The sequence below is a fragment of the Equus asinus genome, chromosome 14, assembly GCF_041296235.1.
Source record: "Equus asinus isolate D_3611 breed Donkey chromosome 14, EquAss-T2T_v2, whole genome shotgun sequence".
Lineage (NCBI taxonomy): Eukaryota > Metazoa > Chordata > Mammalia > Perissodactyla > Equidae > Equus > Equus asinus.
The window spans coordinates 32,107,886-32,121,243 of record NC_091803.1 but is presented as its reverse complement, the minus strand read 5'-3'; the positions used below and the strand labels follow the sequence as shown (position 1 = coordinate 32,121,243).

General features: G+C 41.9%; 1 protein-coding gene across 8 annotated transcripts in view; it reads right to left on the bottom strand.

Moving 5' to 3' along the window:
* The window catches only part of LOC139040204 (acyl-coenzyme A synthetase ACSM1, mitochondrial-like), a 44,879-nt gene that overhangs the window by 11,196 nt on the left and 20,325 nt on the right, over positions 1-13,358 (bottom strand). For 5 of the 8 annotated variants that reach the window (XM_070484744.1, XM_070484747.1, XM_070484743.1 and 2 more), the window contains exons 7-10: positions 10,531-10,610; positions 8,088-8,211; positions 5,684-5,764; positions 5,069-5,170 (exon numbers count right to left, since the gene is read on the bottom strand). In XM_070484744.1, coding sequence (XP_070340845.1) covers positions 5,069-5,170; positions 5,684-5,764; positions 8,088-8,211; positions 10,531-10,610 — 387 coding nt within the window. The remainder of the gene's footprint in view (positions 1-5,068; positions 5,171-5,683; positions 5,765-8,087; positions 8,212-10,530; positions 10,611-13,358) is intronic. The other 3 variants (XM_070484749.1, XM_070484748.1, XM_070484750.1) reach the window with 1 other exon arrangement.

Sequence of the window (13,358 nt, the reverse complement as noted above, 5' to 3'; positions counted from 1 at the left end):
AAAAGGTTTCTGCACAGCAAAGGAAACCATCAACAAAATGAAAAGACAACCTAACAATTGGGAGAAGATATTTGCAAACCATACGTCTGATAAGGGGTTAATATCCAAAATATATAAAGAACTCATACATCTCAACAACAAAGAAACAAACAACCCAATTAGAAAATGGGCAAATGATATGAACAGACATTTTTCCAAAGAAGATATACAGATGGCCAATAGGCACATGAAAAGATGTTCAACATCAGTAATTATTAGGGAAATGCAAATCAAAACCACAATGAGATACCACCTCATGCCCATTAGAATGGCTATAATTAACAAGACAAGAAATAAATAGTGTTGGAGAAGATGTAGGGAAAAGGGAACTCTCATACACTGCGGTAGGAATGTAAACTTGTGCAGCTACTATGGAAAGGAGTGTGGAGATTCCTCAAAAAATTAAGAATAGAACTGCTATATGATCCAGATATTCCACTTCTGGGTATTTATCCAAAAAACACAAAACCACAAAAGTGTAAAGATAGATGCAACCCTATGTTCATTGCAGCATTATTCACAATAGCTAAGACTTGGAAACAACCTAAGTGCTCATGAAGAGATGAATGGATAAAGAAGATGTGGTATATATACACCGTGGAATACTACTCTGCTATAAAAAAGATGAAATCTTACCATTTGCAGCAATATGCGTGGACCTTGAGGGTATCATACTAAGCAAAATAAGTCAGATGGAGAAAGTCAAATACTGCACGGTTTCACTCGTAAGTAGAAGATAAAAACAACAACAAACACATAGACATGGAGATTAAATTGGTGGTTACCAGAGGGGAGGGGAGAGGAAGGGGGGCAAAAGAGGTGGTAGGGCACATGTGTACGATGATGGATGGCAATTAGTCTTTGGGTAGTGAACATGATGTAGTCCACACAGAAACCAAAATATAATGATGTACACCTGAAATTTATATAGTGTTATAAACCAATGTTACTCAATAAAAAAGAAATAAAGTAAATAGATATGAAGAACAAAGAAGCTACCTGCAAGCTTCTTTGAGAAGTGTTCTTTTTTTGAATGCTGGAAATATCTGTCTTGTAATATATGTAGTGAAGTGTTTACCAAGACTTGTAATAGCAAAGTTTCTAACAAGCTATATGAAAACTGCATTCAGGAAAGTGCTCTTTCAGTGAATGTAGTGCTACCCATTCTGTACTGCATGCAGGAAAGGGTTTAACAAGATGTAATAAAGATGTTTCTAACAAAGGTACTTGCAAACTGAGTTCAGGACACTTTTTTCAATAAATGGACATAATACTGGTTCTTGTAACACATATAGTGAGGTGACTAAGACTTGTAATACAGATTTTTCTAACAAACTGAAAACAAAACAAAAAACCAGTAACTGAATATAAGCTAAAAGAACAGAAACTTCAGTGATCACACATGACAAACAACAGTCTTTGCAAAAAAGAATTTGGAAAAATCTCAACACAAAGAACTACCATAGCCTTCAAGAGTTAAAAACAAAAAACTGAGCAACTTCTTCCCCTCGAGAAGTGGGAGAATCGGATTTCCAGAATTACCACATTATAATAGTGAAAGGCCCAGTTTTCAACTAAAAAATCACAAGGCAAAACATGGCTCATTCAAAGGAATGAAACTGATTGATAGAAACCATCCCCGAGAAAGCTCACACATCAGACCTACTAGGCAAATAATTTAATCAAATGTTTTAAATAATGTCAAATGGCTCAGGAAAAAAATGGACAAAACTAAAGGAAGTCAGGAAAATGACATGTGGACAAAATGAAAATATTAACAAAGAGAAAGAAACTATAAAAAGGAACCAAATAAAAATTCTGGAGCTGAAGAGTACAATAACTGAAATTAAAAATTCACAAGTGGGTTTCAACAACATATTTGAACTGGTGTAAGAAAGAATCAGAGAATATAAGATAGAACAATTGAAATTATTGAGTCTGAGGAGCAAAAAGAAGAAAAATGAATGGAGTCTAATGGACTTCTGTGATACTATCAAGCAGACCAACATATGCATTATGAGAGAAGGAAAAAGAGAGAGAGAGAGAGGCAGAAATATTATTTGAAAAAATAATGACCAAAAACTTCCTAAATGTGATGAAACTCTTGAACCTACAAATTCAAGAAACTCAAAAAAATCCAAGTATGATAAATCCGAGAGACCTACACCAAGACACATTATAATCAAACTCTTGGAAACCAGAGAAAGAGAGAATCTTGAAGGCAGCAAGAGAGAAGTGAGTCATCACACACAAGGAATTCTCAATAAGATTATCAGCTGATTCTCATCAGAAACTTTGAAGGCCAGAGGTGGCAAGATTACATACAGTTATATGTCCACTGGCAACAGGGATATGTTCTGAGAAATGTGTCATTAGGTGATTTCGTCATTGTGTGAACATCACAGAGTGTACTGAAGGGGAACAAAATTTGCCACCCCAAAATGTATCTCTTTAACATGAGGATTATTTTAGGCTGATTATTTTTAAGAAATAAAAGACTCAGAAAGTGTTTCTTGTTACCTTCTCCTTAACTGCATAAAAGAATTCAGGTTAAAAAACCTGTCTCAACAAGCAAACTATCACCTTAACATAATATGAACTAGGTGGTAGACAGAGAAGAATCTAGACAAGCCTGTTCGTTGGGCTCCCCTCTGTGTTATTCTGTTTCCGTGTGGTCAAACACTTGTTTTCCAAACATTTGCTCCTTTTCATCTACCTGTGAATTGCCTTCTTTCCCTTTGCAGACCCTGACTTTCCCCACCTGCAACATCTTCTTTTGTCTGTAGCTGAGGATGGTATTTAAGGTGAAGGCTTCAGCTATTTTGGTGAGTTACTCGGTTTTCCTGGGTTTCTTCCATCTAAATGTGTTATTAAAGTTTTGTTTGTTTTTTTTTTTCCTGTTAATCTGTCTCATGTCAATTTAATTCTTAGACTAGCCAGAAGAACCTAGAAAGGTAGAGGAAAATTTCTTCCTCCCCTACTGTACTTACACAAACCTAGATGGTATAACCCACTACACATCTAGGCTATATGGTACTAATCTCATGTGACCACTGTCGTATATGAGGTCCATCATTGACAAAAACGTCATTATGTGGTGCATGACATTGAAGAGCTCCTATAACTCAACAACAACAACAAAAATCCAATTTAAAAATGAGCAAAAGACTTGAATAGACAATTCTCCAGAGAATATCTACAAATGGCCAATATGAACATGAAAAGATGCTCAACATCAGTAGTCATTAGGGAAAAGCAAATTAAAGCCACACTGAAATAGCACTTCACACCAGTTAAGATGGCTATTATCAAAAAATCAGAAAATAACAATCTTGGCGAGGATATGGAGAAGTTGAAACCCTCGTCCATTGCTGATGGGAATGTAAAATGGTGCAGCCACTTTGGGAAACAGTTCCTCAAAAAGTTAAACATAGAATTACCATAAGATCCCAAACAGCAGAAATAACCAAATGGCCATCAAGAAACTACTGAATATACCAAATGTGCTACATACATACAATGGAAAACTATTCAGTCTTTAAAAAGAATGACATTTTGTTACATGTTACAATGTGGACGAACCTTGAAAACATTGGGCTAAATGAAATAAGCCAGACACACAAAAGGGCAAATGTTGTATGATTCCCCTTATATGAGGTACCTAAAACAGGCAAATTCATAAAGACAAAAAGTAGATTAGAGGTTTCCAGGTGCTGGGGAGAGAAGGAGAGGGAAGTTCTTGTTTAATCAGATCTGAGTTTCTGTTTGAGATGCTGGAAATTTTCTGCAGATGCATAGTGGTGATGGTTGCACAATATTGTGAATTGACTCAGTGCCGCCGAATTGTATGCTCAAACGGTGAAAACAGTAAGTTTTATGTTATATATATTTTATGTCAATAAAAAGGAAAGAGGAAAGCAAACAAATCTCAATGGAACAGTATGATCATCTCATTGTCCTGAGAGCATTGTGAAAAGGGAGACATAGGTGTGGGCATATGTGAGGACATCTTTGCAAAATAAAATATATCATGTCCAATAGAAAAAAGTCATTGCTCTATCACTCCAGTTCAATTTAACCAGAATCACTGTGGTTGGATCTAAGAACTAACATATTTTTTAAAAATCTCCTCAAATGATTCTAACATTGCAGGTATGGTTGGGAACCACTATCTATCCACATGTAACTCTGTGCTTATTTTCTCTTTTATACAAACAAAGTTGTGCTGCTGAGAATTAAGGCTAAGGCCTTCATGTTTGCTTTTGAAGAATAGTACCACAAGAGGCCACATCAAGGCCATTGTGTGAGGACAACAGTGGCACCAAGAGAACCTCCAGTGGCTGTGACTTTGGAGAAAGGAGATGGAGTCTGAGATCAATTACAGGGTCTGTCCACCCTTCCATGGCCAATCTTGGGAGCTAAGAATTTCCTCTTACTGGTCAGTACTGACCTGGGAGGGCTAGGGTTTGTATGATTAAGAGTTTCAGCAGGATACCTTATAGCCTATAGCAGTTTCCTATACTGCCTGGATTTCTCATGTAGAGTTTGGAGCCAAAACCCCTAATTCATTGGTTTGAATCTTAGACCTGCCATTTACTTGACATGGGGAAGACACCACTTCCAATCTGCAGTTTCTTTCTCTGTAAAGTGGAGACAATGGCACCTCATGGAGGCTCAGTGAGGTTAACAGATTTGTTCACACCCTGTTGGTAAGTGGGATGATAGGATTTGAACCCAGTCAAAGCCTGCATTCTTAACCACAGGAGATCACTGGACCCCAAGTCTGGTGGTTCTGAAGCTGGTTTTCTTTCCACCCCATCAGTCAGCCCATAAGTGCCAGATGGGTTAGGAGAGAAGGAATGTGGGAACAGACTATGAACTTGGAGATTAACTAGAACAGTCTTCACTGAGTTAGAGCGAATAAAGAGGTGAAGTCTCAGGATGCAGAGTTGAGTCCACTCCCTTATCACCTGCACGGCTCCCTGCAGGGATCTCTGGGCCTGGCTGAGGGCAGATGGGGTGCCCTTACCTGGTAGCACATGAAGAGGCCTATGGGCTTGGTGGGCTTGATCCTGATGCCAATGTTTCCTTCGGTGTCGGGCGGTAGGACATTCCCCTTGTCGTCAATGATCTAGAGCAAGAGGCCTATGAATACCAAGCTGCAGGGTTCCCCCAACACTTCTGCTCCACCCCAACATTCCTGGCTTATACACGTGACACCAGTGGGGATAACTGCGGGAGAAGCCCTGTCGGAAAATAAAATAAAACTGTCAAAAGTTTTGAAATCAGCAAATGGTGAAACTCAAGTCATGGGTCTGTTTGTATCATGGATATATAGACATAGCAAAAGTGCCTTCCAGTTAGAAAACGTGAGTAAGGAAAAACTAAAGCACCAGCTGGTGGAGAGAGCTGCCCGTGCTACCTCCAGGTACTTTTTTCCCACCCACTGTGTGGGGCTCTAGCTGTCATGGTGAGCTGCATTCATGCCCAGAATACCACAGTTCTCAAATGAGACACCCACAGGAAACTGGAGGAAAAAACAGGAGGAGAGGAGGAAGGACAACTGGTGGGCACCACTGGTGTCACATAACGGTCCAAGCTGAGCCCTAACTGCTCCCTGCCAACAATGCCTTTAGGATCAGACCTGGACGTCAAAGGGTGGGATGGCCTTCCCCATGGAACCCGGCTTGATCTTCATTCCCCGGAGAATGCCACAAGTTATTCCCTGTTCACAAAGGAAAGAGAACTGGGGTTGGCCAAAGAGTCCAGGCTGATCACAAGGTAGCAAGAATCACACGCAGCATCACCTTTGCTCACAGATATCATCTGATGCTGCACAAAGAGCCCCTGTGGGGAAACTAGAAGATCTGGATTCTAGATTCAAGGCACTGACCCAACTCTATTCAGCAGACATTCACTGTGCCCATCATGGGTTGGGCCTGTGCTAGGTGCTGGGGCTACAGAGTCCAGTAGGCGAGGCCAAGAGAGAAGCAAAGGGCTGAACCAGGGGTTGTGGGCATGGAATGTGGGGTCTGGAGTGCCTTCTCTTTGCCAGGCACGTGTCCATTTGCCAGGGGAAGGCCACAAGTCCACTTAACAAACATTTCCTTGGGGCTGTTGAACAGTGATAGAATGTTGCCTCAACTACTCCTCAGAGCTGCGTTGAGATTATTCAGATTGTCATGGTGTCCCCTCTGCCCCCATAGCCCCATGCCCATTTATCCTCCCGATGAACATTATTCCTCCTTTACGGTTCTTTGAAATATCATTCTTTCTAAAGCTAACTGATTTACAGTCAGACCGTGGTTTGAATCTTGACTCCAACACTCACCAGCTATGTGCCAATCAAACTCCCTTGATCTCCCCCTCTGTCTAAGTGGGGTAATTATAACACTGACCTCTCAGAGTACTTGTGAGTGCATGGGAAATCCTTCACACAGTGCCGGGTGCACACCAAGTTAGTTCAGTAAATGACTACTACTAGCTATTACTCAGGCCCCAGAAAAGTCATTGGGAGATTCTCCTTCTGTAGTATTTCCCCCCATACTTCTATTGTAGCCAACCAGGACACTATATTTATTCTTGCTTGTCTGTTCCCTCTGTGGATAGCGAGCATTCTAAGAATAGAGATTGCCCCATCCATCTCTGCACTCCCAGCATCTAGCACAGCACCTACCTGAAAACAGCAAAGGCAACAGTAGCTGCAATGTGAGCATATACTAGGGGTTGGACACTATGGCCAGAGCTTTATATACTTCCTGTCAGTTACTTGATCACAACCCAGCAAGATTGGCACTGTGGTTTCCATTTTGGAGATAGGGACGCTAAGACTCTGGAAGGTTCAATGATACGCTACAGTCTTGAAGCCTGTAATTGACAAGGCTGAGACTTGAACTGGGGTCTAAGCTCCTGGGAGAGGAAGCTCTTGCCCCTCTGCTGTGTCACTGCTTAACAGACAGGAAAACGTTGCACAGATGAGTGAGTAGGTGTGAAAGTGCTTTGAGAAATAAAGCACCATCTGGGTATAAAGGAGTATTCTATTGTTGCAAATAGTTAATGCAAAGGGACTGGGGCCATGAACATAGTATAATTCATAGGTGAGTGTAATTCTCGCCCCACTCTCCTCCTTGTCCAACTATAAACTGTGAGCCATACAAGGACAGGCCCAGAGTCTTAATATATCTCAGGCCTGGAAGCAGACCAATTAACTGCTTACTTAAAATTTTTTTGCAGAAAAATTACAGACAGGTATGTGAATTGAAACTAAGACATCATTTTGCTACAGGTCCTGAGATGGCAGTCATCCCTCTGTCAGCCAAAGGGATGATGGGCAGGTGGGGAAAGTGGCTCTGTCCAGCTTCAGAAATGGATGGGGAATGTGTTGGAAGAGAGATACCCACCCACACTGTCACTGATAAAGTTCTTGAGGTTCAAGACACGCATGATTCTCTGGATGCCCCACCCACCTGGCTCTCAGTGATGCCCTTTGGGATCACACTCTGTGTGTGTCTGTGTGTGTGTGTGTGCACGCATGCACATGTGCACACACAGAAAGTTCCTGCTACCTCCTCCACTCCTGCTAGTGTCCTACAATCAAACCTGTGTGCTGTCCTCATAAGCACCCAGAAATGAACTTCTGGAGCCAGCTCTGCCTGCCCCTGTGGTTTATGCCTTAGGACAGGATGGTGAAGTACACAAGACTTGTGGGTGGTGGCTTCCAAGTTGCTAGAGAGACTCTTCTATCCTCTCACTCCTCCTGGGCTCCTCTGAGCTAATAATCACAGGGTCTGTGACACCAAGTCCTTAGATCCCTTTTTAAGTTTTTGTCCAATAGTTTTCAGCACATTGGTCTCCTGACAAATCGAGGAGCTGTGAATTGTCTCTCCACAGATCAATTTGGGGCAAATTAGCCTAGACCCCTGGAGCCTCCCACAGGCTTCCATCAATGCTGTGGGGCCTCTGCACACACTGGTGGTATGATTCAGCCCATCTGATGGGCTCTGTGGCTGAGCGCATCCTGCCTGGCCCAGAAGGGACCATCCACTTACCGTTTCTGACTGTCCATACACCTGGTAGAGCAGAACTCCTGTCTGTCTTCTCCACTGCTCTTGCTCTTCAGGCAGCAGGGCCTCCCCGCCAGCACAGGTGTGCTCCAGGGTGGGGAACCTGAGACTTAGCAGAAGGCAAGGTGTCAACAGAGCCTCAGGTCAGGCCTTGGACCCTCTGCCCCAGGCCCAGGGTGTTAAGAGCTCACAGCGTTGTCATCTGGATCATTCACGCTTCTGCTTCGTCACTTTCTTATTTGCCTTCTGGGCAGTTTACTGATGGTCAAGGCCATCGAGTGAGTGGAAGTCACTCACTTCCTGTTAACTCTTCTGGCAGGGGCTAGGTGGTGTTGGTGAGGCTAATGGGTTAAATCAGGGAGTTTCAGATTAAATTTGGATATTGATGTAATAAGAGGGTGAAAAACATGTTTATCAGACCTTGTCTTAGAGAAACGTTCTATGTGGCTAAGAGGGATATTTTTATAAACCATAAAGGGGTGAGGAATAGGGCCCCAAGGACATGCTAGGATGGTAATAGAATGGTACTGCCTTCCATGGAGAGTGGGGTTATGTGAACTGAAGGGCTTTTGTATTCCTGAGTGGAGAATGCAAGTTAGGGGTTGGAAATGAATTGCTCAGGACATCAAGGAAGGTTGGGCTGAGTGGAGGTAAAGAGAGGAGGAGGAGGGACATTGGTAAGAGCCCTAAGGGAAGGAATTTTGGAGAGAACAGAAGGATCTGCTGTGAACATTCTAGCCCTTTGCTAGGTACCTTGTGTGATGTAAATCCTCTCCTGCATTTTCCCCATGAAATTTTCCAGAAACATTATAAAAACAATCACAAAATAATGATGAATTCCCTAAAGGAAATGAGGACAAGTAATTGAGGTCCGAGTAGTGCTGGCATGGGGCTGAGCTGGGCCAGCTCTTGGGGATGAGGGAGGTGGCAGATGTCCGGTTCACCTTTCCACACTTGTCACTCTTTCCTGGTACATACAGGTCAGGGGTGACCGACAGGAGGGCTGGTCTCATTGAGGGTGTCTTTCTTATTCTTCTGGAGCTTTATCCAAAGCAGATAAAGTGGCAGAGTCTCTGATGGAGTCATTAGTTATGCCCTGGGTGGATTTTTACTGAGTTTGGACAAAGGTCACCATCTGAGGAATGTTGCAAAAAGTGGCTGTAAGATGAGCTTTGAAATACAGATGGAAACAGAATCCAGCCAGTTTGAGGCTTCATAAATAAATCAAGTTGTGTTTCAGAGTTAGCTTCGTAAGGGTAGTCATTGAACTCCTTGGTATTTTAACTCATGTCTAAAACACGCTAGCTCTGATTTTGGAAGTAGCCATTTCAATTTCACAGTCTCTATAAGATACATAAATTCCCATAAGTTTCAAAGAGCAGATTACAGTTTAGCTAAAAATTAATCCACAAACACAGGGAAATGCAAAAATAAAACTAGAGTAAGATAATACTATACACCCATCAGATTGGCAAAAATTAAAAACTCTGACAATGGCAAATATTGCCAACGATGTGAAACAATGGTAATTCTCCTACCTGCTAGTGAGAGCATAAATTGGTTGAATACTTTGGAAAATAGGGTGCTAGGGTGCAGTGTCAGTGTGACCTAGCAATTCCTCTCCCAGAAAAACTCTACAGAAATGTGTGCTTAGATGTCCCAGCGTGCATGTGCAAGAATTCAGTACAGCATCAATCACCAAAAGTCCAAACTGTAAACTGCACAACTGTCCATTAATGGTAGAAATGATTTTTAAAAAAGGTGGTATGTTCATAAAGTGGAATATGATACAGCAATGAGAATTAATTACAGCAATATGCAGCAACAGGGACACATCTCAGAAACCGAATGTTGAAAAAAGAAGCCAGATATTACAGAATAATAAGATTAAATAAAGTTCAAAGGTAAGTAAAATAGAATAATTTGTTTAGGGATAGTTCCTTAGGAGGTTAACTATGAGGGAAGGTAGGGAAACAAACCCATTAAAAACCAAGATATTGGATTTCTTTAGGGGAGATGGAGAGGCGTGAGGAGGTCTCTGGGATGCTGGCAATGTTCTATTTTTGTGACTTGTGTGATTGGTTACATAGGTGTTTTATTTTAAATAATTAATTAATCTGTAAATTTACGTCATGTATTTTTCTATATATTTCACAATAAAAATGTTTAAAAGAGAATACACCCACAATGATGCAAGCCTCACTGAGTGTTTCACTCAGATTTCTGAGTCTCAACTTAATGAACTAATTAAAATGATAATCCTGATAATTATCACCAACACTTACCACATATGAGCACACGCACACACACACACGTACACACTACCCTCAAAGAATCAGAATCAAAAACAGTCAGACCACGGTGCACTGGATTCCTTAAAATCCTACCCAAAGATGGTCATTACCAGCTACAGCCACTTCTGCCATACCTGGTGAAATCCTGCTGCAGAATCATTCGAAATACGGATGGTGCAGCAAGGCATTGGGTGATGGGGTATTTGGAGAGTGTCTAAAAAGTGAAGAGAGAAGGAATTTTACTATTGTAGCTAAGATTAAAAATATCATCCAATTATTAGCATTTTAATTCTGATCCCTCCTCTAGGGAAACTCATTTATTCATTTGTTAATTCTTTCAATATACATATATTGAGCATGAATTTTGTACGTGGCATTTGTCAGGTACTCTTGGGGACACCAGGAGAGTAAGATAAAGTCCCAACTCCTATGGAGAGTAGGTAATAATAATAGAGCAGATAAAACAGGACTCAAATGATAAGGCAGAAGTTGGGAGATGTCATAAGAGAAATTTGGAGAAAGTCCTGGGAGAACGTAGGAGAGGGAAATATTCCTTCTGAAGAGGTGGTCCAGAAGCATCACTGGAACAGGTGGCATTTCGTTGGGGCATTTAACAAACGGCTACAGTGTCTACAGGCAAAGAATGGGGGAGATTCTTGAAGATAGAAGGAATAGTTTCAGGAGCTGAAGAAACATTGAAGTAAAGTTAAATAATATGATTTATTTAGACACATAGGTGAGAAATAAGAAGTAAATTTAAGAAGACTGGGGTTAGTTGGAGCCAGATTACTTAGGGTCTAAAATGTCTGGCTTTCAACATTGTTTAGCTGGAGGTGGGAGTCCTTCAGAATTTCAGATCAGGGTGCAGATCTGCTGGGAGAGCCAGGAACACTGAAGGGAAAAGAATGTGGCTTTGGGGGTCTGCCTGGCATGAATTCAAATCCTGTTACTTCATTTCTCTGCAATGCTGTTTCCTCATCTGTAAAGTGGGAGTATCCGTGTCTTCCATGTAGAACCATGATGAGGTATGATAGGCGCTTAGGAGAGCTCTGCCTCCACCCTCTTTCCCTCTCTTTATGAGTCTAATCAGCTTTTAATCTCTGGATTCTATCTCTGCAATATCTCACATTCACATTCTCTTTTCAAAAAATTTTAGTTCTCTCCTCACCCCCAGTCTCACTGTTCCACATGCAAAGAGCACCTCTCCATACTCTCGCTCTAGTCCACTCCAGCCACTGTAACTGGAGTCTCTAACTCCAACCTAGGCACGGAGCATTGGATCAGTATCCTGGTGACAGACAATTGACTTAAACTGGGCCACTCGGCTTCTAGTGGTCTGGCCTGGTCATCTGGACAGAGAGAATATCAACCCAGGAAGGCTGCGGCCACCATGTTTGGCTCCCTGCATGTCAAGAAGCAAAACTAGGTCTGCAGAGAGAAAGAAGGGAGCAGATATACAGAGAAAAGCAGAGGAGACGCAGAAGCTGCCTCTATTCCTGGTGTCTTTCTGGTTCCTATTCCAGACCCTTGTCAGGCTCAGCCTCTCCTCTTCTCTTCCAGCATCCTGGCATGTCTCAATGCCCTCTCTCCGTATAATCCCTTTTTCCATTAAGCTACTTTGAAGTGAGTTTCTGGTACTTGCACCCAAGGGAGCGTTGTTTAGTACATAAGAATTAGAGATAGTATGTGTCATGGGTCTTGCCCAGAGCCTGGTGCTTACTAAGTCCTCACCAAACGTTGGCTCTGGTCGTTATTGTCTAAGTTGTAATTTATGACTCATCTTGCTGCTTTGCAGCTTTTGGTAGGAGTGTGCAGCAGGCAACAGGGGGCTCTTGCAACAGATGTGGCAAGAAAGTGCAAGTTGAGGTGGTGGGCAGAGAGGAAACGGAGGGGAAGTTTTGTTTTGTGAGTTTAAATAGTAAATTTTTAATTTAACATTTTTTATTTTAGTTAATATTGCCCATCTTTCATAAGAGGGACTGAGTAAAATTAAACTAAATTAAAATTTTGTTATTAAAAATTCACAAAAGTAATGAGTGGAAAATAAATCAAAATAACTAAACTTTCAAATGCTGAGTTTGTTTTTCTTTTAGTAAATTAGTAGGATTAATACTTTGAAATAATTTAAGCTTAAAACACGCTAGCACTTTGGGGGCACTCTGTGTAGTGGAGGGAGGATTAGACCTGATAGGGTGGGGTGTGGAGGTGTACTCAGTGTTTTCTGTGCAGCTTTAAGCCTCAGGGACTGGCAGAATGTGGGAAGTAATGATGATGGAGAGGCGGATACTGATATGGGGGCAGGGAATGAGAAGTGGGAAGTGCGGTTTGAGGTGCTGCAGGAATGATCAGATGGACTTGACCAACCAGCAGATAAACATGGGAGAATTCGCATGGAGAGAGAAGACCAGACCCAAGGTGCCATTTTGAGAGCTACCTGAACTGATGTGCTTGCTGGAGAAATGGACGTGAAGGAAGAGGAGAAGTGAGAGGAATGGTGAGGGCAGACCCTTGAAGGACTGCAATGTTCTGGAGCAAGCTGGGTGAAGAGCAAGCAGCTGCAGCAAGTGGAGAATGTTCTATGGAGAAGTCCTTAGGTTGATCCAATGTGTACCAGGGTGAAGGGAAAGTATTTTTAGGATGGGAAACTTTGAATATGTTTATGGACTGAGGGAGTAGAGTTAACAAAAGGTGAGAGATTAAAAATACAGGAGAAAAGATTTACTAGATTAAAGATTAATAGGGAGGGGTCCCTAACAGAAGGGCAGGGAAAAGAGCAGAATCCCCAGTGGTTGTGGGGAGAGAGGTAGACTTTGAGAAGTGGAGGGGCAAATCTGCTTCTGAGCAAGGGTGCGAGTGGAGAGGCAAAGAGAATTTTTAGGTGAAGGGAAGTACATTGAAGGAGTTCATGCAGGTGACCTCAATTATCATCGTGATGTTTACCTAGCAATAACAGCAACTGCTA